Here is a 16,838-nt window from a genome sequence, read left to right as displayed (position 1 = left end):
GGGGTGCATAGCACCGCAGGGGGGGCCCGCATGGAAGGTGCACACACCCCCACCGGCCAGGTAGGGAGGGGCGGGGGTGGCAGGGTCGGGGCGGGGATCCCCCGCCCCTACCGGGGGTCTCGCAGCCCTATCCAGCACACACAAAAGCCTCCTGCCACTGGGTAATGCATTTTGAGGAGCTCTGAAGAAAAGATGAACAAGCAATTTGGGAAGCCACTGGAGAAGCTGAAGATCAGTGTGCCTGGAGCCTGCCTCAGCATTCTGCAGCTTTTCTCACAGTACCAATGCAGAAAATAATGACCATGCCCAAAAGACTGGTTTAATATCACACGCTATTGGGGGGGGGGGGGGCGGGGAGGCCTGAACTACATTGAATGATCACAGATTTGTTTGTTCATACCCAGTTCACACATCACATCTAGCCACACCCACACATGGCTGGATAGTCCTCTATCATAGTGCAATAGCAATCAGTTGAGACACCTTGCCAAGTCTTGTTGCTAGTTATATGCTCTTTTGGTGTTTTCTGTTCTAATTTGTTCTCCTGTTGAATTCTTCTGAAGACGTCTTTTCTCCATTTACTTCCTGGTGAAAATATCTTTGACTATAAGACTTATAACAAAATGAGTTTCAAATAGCTCTGTCCGGGTCTGAGGCACAGCCCCCAGACTTGCCGGGAGGAAGCGATGGGAGGCAGCTGGGAGACAGCTGTCCAGCCATCCCAGCAGTCAACCAGGGCCAGAACCTGCCTACACTGGGGGGAGGGGAAGAAGCTCCCAAGCCTCAGAGGGTTAGAAGGGGCAGGTGGAGGCCAGCTAGTCCCACCCTCCAGTGGGAGTCCAGGGGGCCAGGTAGGGAGAATGGGGGCACCCCAGAGGGGGGTAGAGCAGACAGAGAGGGCCAAGACAGTGGGGACAGGCAGCCAGCAGCTGGCCAAGCTGAAGCCTTACCAGCCAGGGAGGAGAAGCAGCCGCAGGAGCTCAGAGCCACGCCCCAGACTGCAGCCTAGCTGGAAAGCAGTAACATAGCCCAGGGAGCTGCCTGAGGCATTCTGTGGGAGGAGATGGACAGCTAGCCAGGGAGGCTCAGCTGTGCCTGCCGTCAGTTCAGCCAAGGAGGCTGGACAGCCAGCCAACGAGGCACAGGTGGACCAGCCCAGGGCTTCCAACCAAACGAGCACAGGTGCAGCTGCCTAGGCCAGCTAGGGCCATGGGTGGAAGGCAGAAGGAGGGCGTGGTTGGCAGGTGGAGCATGGCTAGGCTGAAGGGATAAAAGGGAAGCCCACCCACAGGGTCAGGTGGGTTGAGTATGAGTGATGGAGTGGAGTTGGAGCGGAGCAAGAGTGGAGGCAAGGAGGAAAGTTGATGGAGGAGGAGATGGCGGAGATCAAAGGGGATGAGTGGTGCAGGTTGAGCAGGCCAGCGAGTGGACTGAGAGGGAGTCTGGGTGATGTATACCGCCCCTCCTTCTACAGAGCAGGGTCCTGCAGCATCCCTGACACCCCTTTGATGTCAGGACCTGACATACTGGTGCCCCGCCCAGCAGTGGCTGCCACAAGCCCTGACAAGCTCAAATTAGAATCATAGAATCATAGAGTTGGAAGGGGCCATACAGACCATCTAGTCCAACCCCCTGCCCAGTGCAGGATCAGCCTAAAGCAAATTGTAGCATTTGGCAAGTCTCTTCAAAGGTATACATTTCGGGGGAAGAACTGTTTGTGTAGGACTGTTAAGCTTGTAAGACACAACAACAGGGTATCTCAGTGTATGGGATACCATGTTTCCTGCATTTTAAAAATATTAATAATCAGATGATCAAGACAGATGAGATGCTGGAAGGTTTGTGACAGGAACTTCCTAGTGTTGTTTAAGGCAGGATTGCAATCCAAATTCGGATCAAAGCAGCACAGTAAGCGGAGGTTTAAGCCTTCAACCTCCCCCTTTATGTTTTTCTAATTGAAACTGTTAGTGTTCGGAAAAGGAAAAAGATAGGCCGATGACAGACGTCTGTCTTTTTCCTTTAAAGGACTAACAACAACAGAGATGGCCTGTTTCCTAATATCAAAACTATTCAAAGGAGGAATGGTGAATCACCCCCTCTCCACCAAACATGGCCCCAATGAAGCTGTCATTGTCTTATAAAGAAGAATAAAGATCCATTATTTAGTTGTACTTTAACAGTAGGCAGGTCTGGGTCTCAGGTTATCATGGGGCAAGTAAACTTAGTGGAAGTTGTAGGGAAAAGTAGTCTCAAACCAGTTAGATGCCGCAGTTCCACCAGCTATGGCTTCAGTTTCTGTCCACATGGCTTCCCCTCCCAGAGTCCTCCAGCCTCCTTTCCACATGGTACACAAAGCACCAGGCTCCTTCGCTAGAGGTCCCTCATTTTCATAGCTCTCCTTCTCCCTCCCTACCTTGGAAAGTCAACACCTTCTGCTGTCTCAGGTATACAGGATCAGTTTCCTCCTGTGTAATGCCTTTTGTCACTTCCTCCTTCCACTGTGTAATATAGGGTTTGGTTTTTTTCTTCCTGGGGATACAGGCAAATGTTGCCTGCCCTAGTTAGAACTTCAAGCAGCTCTGCCAGGCTTTTCCTCCTTCACTAACAGTTTGCCCATCCTACAGGTATCCTGAAGTCTGTGACTCTGCAGGGGCCATGGAAGATCCTATGGTTGTGAGCTGTCAGGCTCACAAATGGGTTCGTTGACCTTTCTGGTTCTCATATCGGCTACTTCTGAAACAGCCAAACATTCCTGATGGATAGAGAGGTGGCAGCCAGCCATCTCGCCTACAACACGAAGCCTGTTTTATCAGCCACTCTGCCGCTGTACCATGTATGTGTCTTGAGAGAGGAGAACTCACCCAGGTGAAGCAGAAAAGAAATGAGAATGTTGTTCAGGCCCATATCTGCTGGTACACCCTTTCCATGCAGGAACTGAAGGCTGGAAGTGCTGTCCAGGAGGGAAAGGCCAAAATATTATATCAATAACATCAGCAGTGCTTTATTCCTAGCTTTCCCCCAGAATGCTTTGTATCAGCTCAGACAACCATTTATTGAGTGACAATTTTACCATGGTATACCATTTATTAAACTGGCCCTCTGTGTTGCTGAGCTGATAGACTAACTGGACTTCAGGGCAGATGGGCTACCAGCAACCCATCTCCCTCCCCTCCCACTGCATTTTCTGTATGATGCGTGCAATAGAAGGTTTTTTTCAGTATGGATTTTTATCCTGCTTTAAAACCCAGAATTGCTTCAAAAATGCCTCATAGGAATCAAAAGCCCCATTCACAGATGGTTGTACATTGCACTATTATTTATTAAGAAAACATTCATATGCTGCCTCTCCAAAGACTTGCTTACAAAGTTAAAACCATAGAATAAAATTTAAAACAGCAAGAATTATCAATAATATCAATAATCAATTATCAATAATAAAAAGCCAGGAGCACAAAAACAGCACCCTAAAACGATATTCATAAACAGACGAACAAAGCAGATAACCAAAACAGCTAAAAAAGATGGATCCCTCTCAGATAAAAAGAAACGTATTATTTATTTATTTATTTTTATTTGATTTGATTTATACCCTGCCCTCCCCACAAATGGGCTCAGTGTGGCTAACAACATCCATAAAACACAGTGAATTAATCATAAAACCATAAAACCAATAATAATCTTTAAAAAGTCATTAAAATAGTCCAGGCGCAGGCTATTTAAATAAATATTTGGGAGTCCATAAATGGGCATAGTAGATGGCTGGGGGCAGCCCCAGAAAAAGTGGTGGTCTCAGATGGAAGAAGGGGGACACCCGCTGGCACTCAGCCAAAGGCCCGGCGGAACATCTCCGTTTTACAGGCCCTGCAGAACCCGCAGGGCCCAGATCTCCAGCGGGAGAGCATTCCACCAGGACAGGGCCAGGGCAGAAAAAGCCCTGGCCCTGGTTGAGGCCAGATGGATGTCCTTTGGGCTGGGGACCTTCGTGCCTGAAGGTTGGGTAGGGCTCAGGTAAGCCTCAGTGTAGAGGGCTATTCCAAAGGCAAGGTACCACCCATTAAAAAGCCTTGTCTCCCACATAGGAAACCCCAGAAGTGACATCATACCTCTAGGAATAGTAAGAAACTCTACAGTAAAACCACAGTATTTCCAGCTATTCCTAGAAAGGTCTGATTATGCTTCCAGGTTTTCCCCAGAAGTGATGTCACACTTGCTAATGGCAATATTTTAAAGTTAATTTTTCTCCTGACAGCCACAGCAGCATGAAACAGGGGATGGACAGGGGCTCTCCCGCCTTTGCAAGAGTCTGGCAACACGGCATCCACATTACCACTGCAGGCAGAGGCACAGGCGGCTGGGCTTGGAAAAGAGATTTTAACTGGCAGCCTGGACAGCATCAGAGGAAGTGGCCCCCCAAGCAGGGCTGGCACCACCGTTGAGGTGGTGAGGCGGGGTCCGTAGGTGCCGTGGGGCCGGAGGGGGCACCAGAGGGGGTGCCAGGGGTGGAGGCATGTGTCCCATGCCACCACCAGCCAGCCCCGTGCTGCCGCCGCCGCCCGCCCCTGGGCAGGCGCAGCAGCCACGGGCCAGGGATGACAGGCGGCCAGGGTGGCATGCGCCGCACGGGGGGCCTTCTCGCTCTGCCCCAGCCACCAGCCGTGGCACTGTGTGATGACGTCATCACGTGATGACGTCATCACGCAGTCCAGGGCGCACACGCGCAGCTAGCCTCTGGCACCACACACCCTGGCGCCGGGCTGCCCCCAAGCACCATTGCACTATAGCAACAGTTCACACAGCTAGGATGTCTTGTTCACAAAGGAAAGCACAGTTGCGAACGACTGCAGAACACAACAATAGTGCAAGATTTTTTTTAATGGAATTGTTTCTTTATTTAGACTATAAACAATAATATAAAAGCTATAGACAACAAACACAGAAGATAAAAAACAACATTCTGAAAAGAAGACACACTAACAATACATAAACAAATGAAAAAAGAAAAAAAGAGAGAAAAGAAAAAGAAACCCTAAAACTAAACTACAGACTGAATTCCGATTTTCTCTGCCACGAATATGGATCATATTCAGTCTCACTTATTCTGTTAAACACAAGAGCCCTCTTTTTTCTATTGTTCATGATTCTTAATCCATAAATCCAGATGTCATCAAGTCTTTATTATTCATTTAATGTAAAAAGTCTATAAATGGTTTCCATTCAGTCAAAAATGTAACCGTCTTTTCCCTAATCAGTGAATTAAGTTTTGCTATTGACACAAACTCCAAAACTTTTATCCACCATTCCTCCACTGAAGGCAATGTTGGAGTTTTCCACTTTTGTGCATAGAGTACTCTTGCTGCCGTAATCAAATATAAAAACAAAGTTCCAAAGCTTCTTTCCAACTGGCTGTCCGTTATTCCCAACAAAAAAGTCTCTTGTTTCAACTGGATTTTAATCTTTAAAATTATTTTATTTATTTATTTTATTTATTCAATTTATATACCGCCCATCCCAGGGGCTCTGGGCGGTGAACAGTTAAAATTGATAAAAACAAAAACTAAAATCAATATACAAATAATAAAACAAATTAACAAGGTGCAGTGGTGGGGAGAACCTTCCCCACCCCAAAGGTGGGAGGCCGACATGGCACCGCCCCCTTCAATCACCAAACGCCTGGCGGAACAGCTCTTCTGAATCTTCTGAATTGATTATTGTATCTGCAACCAGAAGCTCTTTGCTTTCTTACATGTCCACCATATATGATAAAATGTCCCTTATTGTTTAGCATGTTTCCAACATACATTTGAAGCATCCTTATACATTCTGGCCAGTTTTTCAGGAGTCATATACCAACAATACATCATCTTGTAGACATTTTTTTTATACTAGAGTTTAATGTAAATTTCAACCCCCTTGTCCATATATTTTCTCATTGCTCCATTAATATGTCATGTCCACAATGATTTGCCCGTTTAATCATCCATTCTTTTACTTGCTCTTCTTCTATTGCAAACCTCAACAGAAGTTTATACATTTTAGAAATAACATGTTCATCATTTGTACACAGTGCAATTTCAAATTCAGTTTTAGATTGCTCAAAATCATATTGACTCTTGTCTAGTTTAAATCTCTCCAAGATTTGTGTATAGGGAAAGCACTGACAGGCGTGCCCTTCTGCTACTAAATCCTCTCTTCATTTAATTTTAGCTTGACCTTGAGAAAATTCCAACAAGTCATGATAAGTTAACCATTTAGTTGGACTCACCATTTCCCTTCTAAAATGAGCTTCTTGTGATGATCATCAGAGAGGTATTTTTGAACAAAACCTAGGTTTGTATTTATTCCATACTCTCAAAATGGCATGCCTTACATAATGATTATTAAATTCTGCATTGGCCTTAACTTTGTCAAACCATAGATACCCATGCCACCCAAATTTTAAGTCGTGCCCTTCAAGGTCCAATAGTCTTCTATTTTTTAACATTATCCATTCCTTTATCCAAACCAAACAGTTAGCTGCAAAATATAATCTCAAATCTTGTAGACCCAAACCTCCTCTTTCCTTTGTATCTTGTAGAACCTTAAGTTTAACCCTTGGTTTTTTTGCCTTGCCATATAAATCTCAATATATCCTTCTGCCATTGCTTAAATGGTGCCTCAGTTGTCAATACTGGCATTGTCTGAAATAGGAGTAACATTCTAGGTAAAACATTCATTTTAATTGTAGCTATTCTTCCCATCAACAATAATTGAATCTTATCCCATCTTAACACATCCCTTTTAATTTCATTCCAAGTCTTAATATAATTATTTTGGAATAACATACAATTCATATTTGATAGAGTAATACCCAAGTATTTTACTCAATTTTCTCAATTTTAAACCCTGTTTTGCTCTCCAGTTTCATTTGGTCCTGTATTTTCATATTTTTAGTTAACACTCTGGTCTTCTGTTTATTAACCTTAAAACCAGCCACTACACCAAATTCTTTCAATCTTGTCATTAAGGGTTCAATTCCCTTTAAAGGGTCCTCATCCACAAAGGCTCTTAACTTATAATTCTCCTGTTTCACCTTTAAACCTCGAATTCTCTCATCTTGCCTTATACCCCTGTTCAGAACTTCAAGCACCAGTATAAATAACAAGGGTGACAATGGGCAACCTTCTCTTGTAACTCTTTGTATTCCACATGGTTTGGTTAACTCTCCATTAACAACTATCCGTGCTGTCTGGGATGTATAGATCGACTTAGTCCATTTTATAAAATTGTCTCCAAAATCCGTATCTTCCAAGATCTTAAACAAAAATTTCCAATTTATATATCAAAGGTCTTCTCAGCATCTAGGAAGATCAAAGCAGCTTGTCTTTCATTAAGTTTTTCCAAGTACTCCAGAATATCCAATACTATTCTTACATTGTTCTTCAGCTGCCTCTTAGGTAAAAATCCACTTTGGTCTTCATGAATAATGTCCTGTAGGATACTTTTAAGTCTTCCCGTCAAGATTGTTGTAAACAGCTTATAGTCATTTTTTAGTAATGATATTGGCCTGTAATTTCTTGTCAATGCCTGGTCTTGACCTTCTTTTGGTATAAGTGTTATGTTGACTTCCTTCCACGTCTCTGGCATTTTACCTCCCTCCAGGTCTTTTTTTCAGCAGGAACGCGGTGGAACGGAGTTCCGGAACCTCTTGAAAATGGTCACATGGCTGGTGGCCCCGCCCCCTGATCGCCAGACAGAGGGGAGTTGAGATTGCTCTTGGCAATCTCAACTCCCCTCTGTCTGGAGATCAGGGGGCGGGGCCACCAGCCATGTGACCATTTTCTCCGAGGGCAACCCTCTGAGTTCCACCACCTCTTTTCCCAGAAGAAAAGCCCTGCCTCCCTCTAAGACAGAGTTCATCATCTAGGCATTTTACCTCCCTCTAAGACAGAGTTCAGTGATGAAAAAACAATCGTATAAGATTCAAAGACACTGAGATGCAGCCAAAATGAACAACATTTGATGTGACATCATCCTTTGCAGCTATAGAAGCAGCAGCCAATGAATGGGCGTGCAAGAAGCAGGAAAATACAGAGTAGGATGACATCATGTCAGCTCTCTCTCTTCCTAGACATTGTAGTGGAGATGCATGGGGGCGGGTGGGGGGCGGGGAAGAACATGGGCCAGGGGCAGCCAGACGACCATGGAATGTTTGGTTACACCTTGAGTGATGTGGACAGGCTCTCCATTCCTTGGCTGCCTGGGCATTCTTCCCAGTACAGATGTGTGGTGAAATTCGCATCTGTTTGCTGCATACCAATCTACTGCTATGCTTATTCTAGGTATCGTCTGGCTTTTACTGCCTTTGTAACCCCACTTTCTGCATTGTCGATGGTACACCCTGCAGTCACATTGTCTTCTGATTTTGTATTCCTGTTCACAGTGCTTTGGATGTCTTATGAGGTAGGACTGCATTGTTTCCCCCCTTCCTTTTATTCTGTAATCTGCACTGTTTGCATTTTCTTCTAGTTTTGCAATTCTAGTCCTATTGCATTATTCATGAGATCTGACGCTGTATGATTGCATTGTTGTTTTTTTAAAAAAATTCTGTAAGTCACTTGGAGTCTCAGCAAGAAAGATGAGCTATAAATAAAGTAAATAAATAAACAGCACAAACCAGCTTACCAAATGGGTTCAGGATGGGGCCATCCTGAACCCCCTCCCGAATCATATCAACCACTGTTACCCTAAGGTCTCTAGGGTTATGCTGAAAACTCAAGAAATGTTGGACTAATGGTGCCTCTCTTACCTGATTACGGATTCTAGTTATATGTTCCTGCACTCTAATTTTAAGAGGACGTGTCTAATTTTAAGAGGCCCCAGGAAACTGTTGCAACTAGAGTCTAGGTGGATCTTTAAAATACGGAGTTTGGCACCAGGAGGTCTCAATAGTGAAGTGGATTACTCATGCTTTTTGGGTTAGTGGATGCCCGGCGTTGCCCTACCCATTGGGGGTTATAGACTGTATTGCCTTGCTGAGGGTGCATTCTACATTACTTGTCTCTTTAAAACCGGAAAGGGATCTAAGTGGTGTTGAGGTTTGTGCTGTTATGTAATTGTTGCTTGTTTCATTGTAATTTGGCCAATCATCCAATTATTGCTTTGGGATTAAGAGAGTCCTCTCCTATGTATGATTTCTGTCTGTCAATTCATGCTTTTTGAAATTGAATCAGAATGGCATAAGCAGCAGTACTGGAGCTACCGGTGAAGTGGGGGCTGGTGAGTAGATGGAATGTGTATACAGAGTTCTCTATGTTTGGCGAGTTAGCAATTGACTATGTTTTACTCTTGTTCACAGTCCATAGTTATTGTGCCCATGAAGAAGTATGTTATACGAAACGGGAATTGTATAAATATGCACGCATAATCCCGTCGGCACTTGTGGACTTATTTGCAGTTTGGACTGGAACTCCCCACCTTATGCCTCCCACACATCTGCATTGGAGCTCTATTTGAGGAAATCTGCATGCTGCTACATTTTCAACTTAATTAGCCTATGGACATTGCTTCCTTGGAAAATATATTTCATAACCATTGGCATTTTGTATCTTTATTATATTTATTATATTTATTGCGTGTTGAGACAGAGAGATCAGAATTTTATTGTATTTATTGTATATTTATTACTATTGTATATATTTATGCACCATATTTTGCACTTTGCACTTTTGCACCATATAAAAATATAAAAATTGATAGTTATATACATATTCCCGGAATTGTTTGTTTGTTGTGGAGCCTCCAGGTAGTGGCTGGAGATCTCCTTGAATTACAACCGGTCTCCAGGCCACAGAGATCAGTTCACCTGGAGAAAATGGCTACTTTGGGGGGTAGACGCTATGGAATTATGCTATGCCAAGGTCCTTCCCCTCCCCAAACCCCACTTTCTCCAGGTTTCTCCAGGTTTCACCTCCCAGATCTCCAGGAATTTTCAACTTGGAGCTGGCAACCCTACCTCCCGCCCAGGGGTTAGAGGGTCCTGGGCAACCCTAAATGACCCTTAAAGACTAATGGTAGATGGGGAACTAAAGTTCTCAAGTGACAGGGGACATACTGTGGGGGGGGGAGACTTCAGCCTCCTCTTCCTCACACGAATTCCCCTGAACTGAAATGGATCTTGTAGTCTAGAGAGCCAGTCTAATTCACAGACATCTCCAGGCTCCGCCTGGATGTTAGCAACCCTGATTTAGCTGCCTGCATTTGGAGGATTTGACTATAGGAACCCTAATTTATATCTGGTGCCTCTAAAAATATTTCAGGGGTGCACAGCATGAGCTATGCCCCTGAGCAGTTCCCTTTCCCAATATGAGCATGTCAGGGTTGTGTGACCCACAAGCGGCCTTAAATCACTGGAAGCTGTGCGAGATGCCGGCTCACCGATCCCCTGAGTAAATATTCTTTGGCCTCCACTTCAGGGAGCAAACCAGTCCCTTTTAAGGGTGCAAGAGGACAGCCTTTTTAAAAAATGACCTATAACCCCACAGGTATCAAGCTTGCTTCATAGTTTACAAAGAAATAACAGCTTCGTGGATTACGTGTTTGTGGGAGGGTTGTATAAACATGGCCTTTTGTCAGGTGTGCACCTGTGCACTTCCTTTTCGCTGCCTCTCTCAGCCCTCCTCCTTGGGCTTGTGGTTGGCTCTGCTCTCGCTCTTGTTTGTGGCTGAGGTTTTGTTCTCAGGCCTGCTGGGAGCTGATAAAGAGGTCCTGCTGTCTCAGAGAGCCAGGCCTTCCTGTGGGGTTCTTCTCCCCAGACCACACCCCCCCCCCAGGGCAACTGGAAAACAATCTGCTTGCTATTTCCACAGAAGTTTTTTAATCTGAACATTGGAGGCCTGACCAGAATAGATATTTTAATTTTTTAAAGCATACTGTTTATGCCTTTACATCTCTATAAAATAACAAAATAGAACTGATGTTGACCAGCCCCAGCAGGAGGAAGTTTATTTAAGAATTAATTTGAGATTTTCTGATCCCCAGGTGAAAATGCATCGGAGAAGGGAGAAGTCCCATAATGATTCCTGATCCAAAACATCGTTCATGCTGAACAGTTCACTGCCTGCCTCAAAGTGTGTTTCACTGTTAAATGTTTATCATTTTCCACCAAAACGTGATGCTTCACATCTCCATGCAATAACCAAGTAAGGGCAGGTGTATGCATTGTCCCCCTACGCAGAGTGGAAGGATGAAGTGGAGAGAGGGCAGCTTGCTTTGACAACAGCATAATTTGAACTGGGGACTTCCTAGTTCACAGTTTAGATAGTAATCTAGGGTTGCCAGCCTCAGCTTGACAACCAGCAGGAGCTTTACAGCGCTGGGGGATAAACCTCTAGCATTTAACCATTGCGTCTACAGCACCCCCCCCCCCATTCAAAGATGTCACTGCCTGGTCACACCAGAAGTGGCATCACTGGTGATGGCAGGATTACTATTTGCCTGCTTATAGTGGACAATTTCAATGTAATTTTTGCCTTGTTTTGTGCAGTGGTGACTAGAGATGGGCACGAACAGAAAAAAACAATGAACATGATGTTTGTTGTTCGTTGCCATCCACGAACAGGGACTCACGAACAACCATGAACATGGCCCTATTTATGAACATGTTCGTGGTTGGCTGTTTGTGGGGGCCAGCAGGCTCTCCTCCAGCCATCATCCAAGTCAAGATCCCTACTGCACCACTCCCAGAAACCTGACCTAAGCAGGCACCCGGAAAGGTACCAATAATAAATAATAGCTTGGCCCCAGAGCCTGGCAGCAGCCCTGGAACCTGAAGGGGTAGATCCATACCGCACTACCCCTAGAAACCTGACCTGAGCAGGCACCCGGAAAGGTACCAATAATAAATAATAGCTTGGCCCAGAGCCTGGCAGCAGCCCTGGAACTTGAAGGAGTGGATCCCTATCCCACCACACACAAAGAAAATTCAAGCTCCAATGCAATCTATCAAAATGCCAACAGCAACTCTCTCCCTCTCCACTGTCTGCAAACTAAGCCAGAGCTGGGAGCGCCCCTCCCTCCTGCTCTTTGCTCTCTTGTAACAAATTTGGAGCTCCACACTTGAAAGGAAGACCTGCCTATCAAGCTAAATTGGGCTTAGATTGGGGTTTCCAGAGCAACAGCAGGAGTTCAGACAGAGTTCAGACAATCCCTGTCTAAGTTGCCAAGGGAATTGATTGCACGTGCCAGACTGTCTGGCTTGACGAACAGCAACAAACGGCAACAAACGAGGCTTGCAACGAGCACCTGTTCATTTAGAATGGGGCCTCACGAACAGCTTGTTCACGAACAGCAAATTGGGCTGTCCGTGTCTTTTTTTTGTTCGTATAGCTGTTCGTGCCCATCTCTAGTGGAGACTGGCACATCACTTCTGAGGTACAACCCAGAAGTGACAATGGTGGCTCTAGGAATTGCAGGAAACTCTGTAATCAGAAGAAAGCTTACACTCTGAAAATCTTGTTGGTCTCTAAGGTGCCACTGGACTCAATACCTAAATTTTCCTCTTTCAGCCATACGAAGTGGGATTCTGTTGTTTGGAGATCAGGTGTAGTTCCAGAACTCCTAGCTCCACTTTGAAGTTGGTAACTCTTTGTCAGCTGTGGTAGCAACTCTTTATTTAAACTGCAGGGAAATAATACAACTTGTTATGACTAGATATGACAGAGCACCATGGTATCCCTGGGTTAATATGCAAGAGCTGATGGCATTTATTATTGTTTCTTACAGTATTTAAAGTCTGCCTTTCTCTCTGAGACTTCAGGTGGATTGCACGTTATAAAACAGTGCAATCAAACAGCATAAGACATCCAACGAACAATGCTGTTGGTCTAGTATTACAAAATTATAGAATAATGCGAACAATAAGCTGTCTAATGCAAGATATACTATAAATAATACAGAAGCTAGATTGCTAGGTATAAGACAGTGCAGTAAAAGCAGGGGATAACTGCTATAATCATTGCAGTGAACTACAATTCTGTTGCCCTATAAAGGTACCTTCCTGGGCTGTTACATTCTGGTGGTTGAATGTGCCATCAAGTCACACCAGACATGGCAACTCAAACAGTTTTCAAAGCAAGAGATGAGCAGAGGTGGTCTGCCACTGCCCGCGTCTGTGTAGTAACCTTGAACTTCCTTGGTGGTCCACCTCATCCAAGTACTAACTAGGGCAGAACCTGCTTAGTAGCTGAGATCTAACAAGATCAAGCTAGCCTGGGCTGTGCAGCTCAGAACTGTGACAATCTACTGCTGTTCTGATCATTTTTAGAAAATGCCCTCCTTGAACATTTCTGTTTTGCTCCTTTCGCAGAATGACGGGCGTATAGGAGCTTTCCTGACCACTGCAGGCAGGCCTGTTCCACAAGGTGGGAGAAGACACAGGAATGGGCAACTGCCAGTCTTTCCTTCTGCACGCGGCATCTTTTGAAGGTTTTGCTTGGATGAGTGAAGCTGTCACCGCAGAACAGCACAGGAGAGGGACTCCTGCAGGTATGTGGGTTCGAGGCCATTCATTTTTAGGTGACAGCCAGAACCTTGTGTTGAACTCAGTAACTAACGGAGTGTCTACAGAATGCATGTGACATGCTTGATGCCCACAAGACAGTAAGTGTGCTGTGGTGTTCTTCACTAACCGGAGTTCCAAGTTGTCTTTAAGGGCAGACTCATAAGGGGTGCGTTACAATAGTCTAGCCTCCAGCTAACCATAGAATGGATCCATGTGGCCAGATCAGCCAAGACAAGGCAGGGGCCATCTCCCACGCTAAGGCTGCAATCCTAAGAACACTTTCCTGGGATGAAGCCCCATTGAATAAAATGGGACTTACTTCTGAGTAGACCTGCTTAGGCTTGCTCCCAAAATGAAGCTGATAGAATGCCTTTTTTGTGTCTGTATTAACATGCTTCCCCAGTAACAGTACTGAATCCAACATAGTCCTACGGCTCTTAATTGGGTCGGTGAGTGTCTTCCAGGCTCCATCTGTGCTGGGGGAGCACAATGTCCCTCAAGACCTCAAGTTTCCCAACTACCATTTCCTCCGTTCTGTCAGGATTCCATTTCAGCTTCTTCATCTTTACCCGTTCAACCGTAGCAGTAAGCGCCAGTTCAGGAAGTTCTCTACAGCATCGCCAGGTGCATGTGCTGTTCCTGATTTCCAGGCTACGCACTCTCCATATGACAACCAGAACAAGAGCATCCCATTCTCATTAACCCAACGATAAGTCACATAGCAATGATCAGGGTTCATTCTTTAATTGTAGTTGAAGATCATTTCTGGAGTTGCAGTAAAAAAGTAGGTTTCCAAATACTCCCCTTTTCAACTTCTTCTTCTCCTTTCTTATTTAAATTTTAAAAATTATAATTCCACAATTTTTTAACATAATGCCTAAATGAAATTAAATCATTATTTCCTTGCACAGCCAGAAATGTTAATACCATATGTGGTAACCTTTAAAACATTAACTTAAAAATATCACAAAATACTACATTTTCAATTTAAAAAAGAATTCGTATCTACAATACTGGCATTGAATAGTTTAACAACTTTTTTCTGTTCCCCAGAGGATCCTTGTTATACTGTGAGATGGGGGTGGGAGACTTATAGGGACAAAAACAGGACATGCATTAACAGAAACACAGATTACTCATGGGTTTCGTAGTACTTAAGGAGATCGTAATAGCACAATCCTATAGTTTCTCTAATCGAAGTGCATTGAAATCAATAAGGATATTTATTAGAAAATTTCCGTTAAAGAAAAAAAAATTCCAGGATTCCTTGGGGGGAAACTATGACAGACTAAGTGGATTACAGCAATTTACATTTGTAATGTACCTACACTCTTACAGTGCAATCCTAAGCAGAGTTACACCAGTCTAAGCCCATTGATTTCAATGGGTTTAGACTGGTGTAACTCTGCTTAGGATTGCTCTGTTAGTCATTCTTTGTATGGTTGTGCAATGTTTTAAAACATCTATGTAACAGCGACGAGCTATGAACCCCCCAGAAATGTGCTTGTTCATAATGTTAACATTCTTCACTGTGGTAATGAAGGCATTCAGTGTTCCAGCTCTTTAATCGGAGCTTTCCATACTTCATTCCTGTAATTTATGTTGACAAACACACACTCTGGTTACAACTGTCCTCCCTGCAGATCCTGACTGAGGAGCCTTTGACACACAATGTTTTCTCTGCACACCACTAAAAAGGAGAAGGGGAGTATATGTGTAAGTCAGGCATGTGTCTCTTTTATTATCTGAACACAAATGGGGAGCTATGAATGACAGCAGGTTCCCAAAGGGAACTACATGACTACCCATTGTTGTGTAGTTATTAGAGTGATGGGCTAGGATCTGGAAGACCCAAGTTGGAGTCCCCACTTTTGCCACGGAAGCTCGCTAGGCGACCTTGGGCCAGTTTCACTCTCTTGTCCTGCCCTGCCTCACAAGGTGGTTGGTGTGAGGATAAAATGCTCGAGTAGAGAATGATGTCAGCTGCTTGGAGCACCCATTAGAGAAAAAAGCAGAGCATAAATATCTAAATAAATTAAAAGTAGCAAAAAGGCCCTCTCATGAACTTCATAAAAAGCAATGTAAATGCTTGTCAACAATATTTTCCTAGCTGACAGTTGTGGAGCTGCCCAGCTCCCAGGGGGGTTAAAAAAAAACAACCCTGCTGCCACAGGCCAGTTGCAGGTAATGGAGCACGTCTTATCGCTGGTGAACCTGAGGGCTGGCCGATTTCAGTCAGTCTTTATTATGGCCCACAAGCCATACAGAAACAGAACAAACAATGTCAATTAATTAACCTAAAATCCTATCTCAATATATCATTCAACCCTAGTACATAATGCAATGAAAAGAGTTAGCAGTTATCATGTATCCCAGAATTACAACTGATCTCCAGACTACAGAGATCAGCTCCCCCGGAGAAAATGGCTGCTTCAGAGGGCGGACTCTCTTCCCTAAACTCCTCCCTTCCTAGGCTGTACCTGCAAATCTCCAGGAATTTTCCACCACATTCCAGTTTGAGTAAATAACATTCCCCAGAAAATGGCCGTTTCCATACTACTCACCTTCATCCGGAACGGGGCGCATCGTCGCGAAAAAACCCGCAGAAGATAGTGTCTTTTCATGTGAGGAGTTTGTCGCGCAAAACTCGCATGAGAAGACACTATCTTCCGCGTTTTTTTCACGACGTTGCGCCCCGTTCCGGATGAAGGTGAGTAGTATGGAAACGGCCATTTTCTGCAGGTGGAAGGATTTCCACACACGGAGAGCAACTTGGTCGCCTCTTCCCTTCTGCAGGGAAAGGTCCCGGAACAGGATTTCAGGGAGGCATTTCAGGCTGCAGCAGGAACCAGGAGGCAAGAAAGTTATGCTCTGTGATCACATATTGGAAATACTCCCGGGGATCTCAGCTACATAATTATTACATATTAAAACTCAGATTGTTTTCACACATCACTAGAGAGATGTGCTGGGAGGCAGTTCTTGTGCTATTTGTTTGTATGGGTGTGCAATAAGAGATAGAGAAGATGGAGGGGTTTTTTTAAGTAAGTATTTTTTAAAGTATTGAGACTTGGAAGAGCAACTGTGAGAGAGCTAGATAAGATCCTTAAAGATAAAGATGGCTCTCTGGGAACCAAGATCAAGATAATCCAAATTATGGTATTCTCCCTTGTTATGTACAGATGTGAAAGTTGGACAGTGAAGAAAGCTGACAGGAAGAAAATTGATTCATTTGAAATGTGGTGCTGGAGGAGAGTTTTGCGGATACCACGGACAGCCAAAAAGACAAATAAGTGGGTAC

General features: G+C 44.4%; 1 protein-coding gene across 1 annotated transcript in view; it reads right to left on the bottom strand.

Moving 5' to 3' along the window:
* LOC129345694 (uncharacterized) overlaps positions 1-16,838 on the bottom strand; it is a 79,395-nt gene that overhangs the window by 49,119 nt on the left and 13,438 nt on the right. The window contains exon 2 of the mRNA XM_055002919.1: positions 2,862-2,950. Within this exon, the coding sequence (XP_054858894.1) occupies positions 2,862-2,904 (43 nt within the window). The 5' untranslated portion in view covers positions 2,905-2,950. The remainder of the gene's footprint in view (positions 1-2,861; positions 2,951-16,838) is intronic.

This window comes from Eublepharis macularius, chromosome 18 (genome assembly GCF_028583425.1).
Source record: "Eublepharis macularius isolate TG4126 chromosome 18, MPM_Emac_v1.0, whole genome shotgun sequence".
NCBI classification, from domain to species: Eukaryota; Metazoa; Chordata; class Lepidosauria; order Squamata; family Eublepharidae; genus Eublepharis; species Eublepharis macularius.
This window is presented reverse-complemented; position numbering and strand designations above follow the sequence as displayed.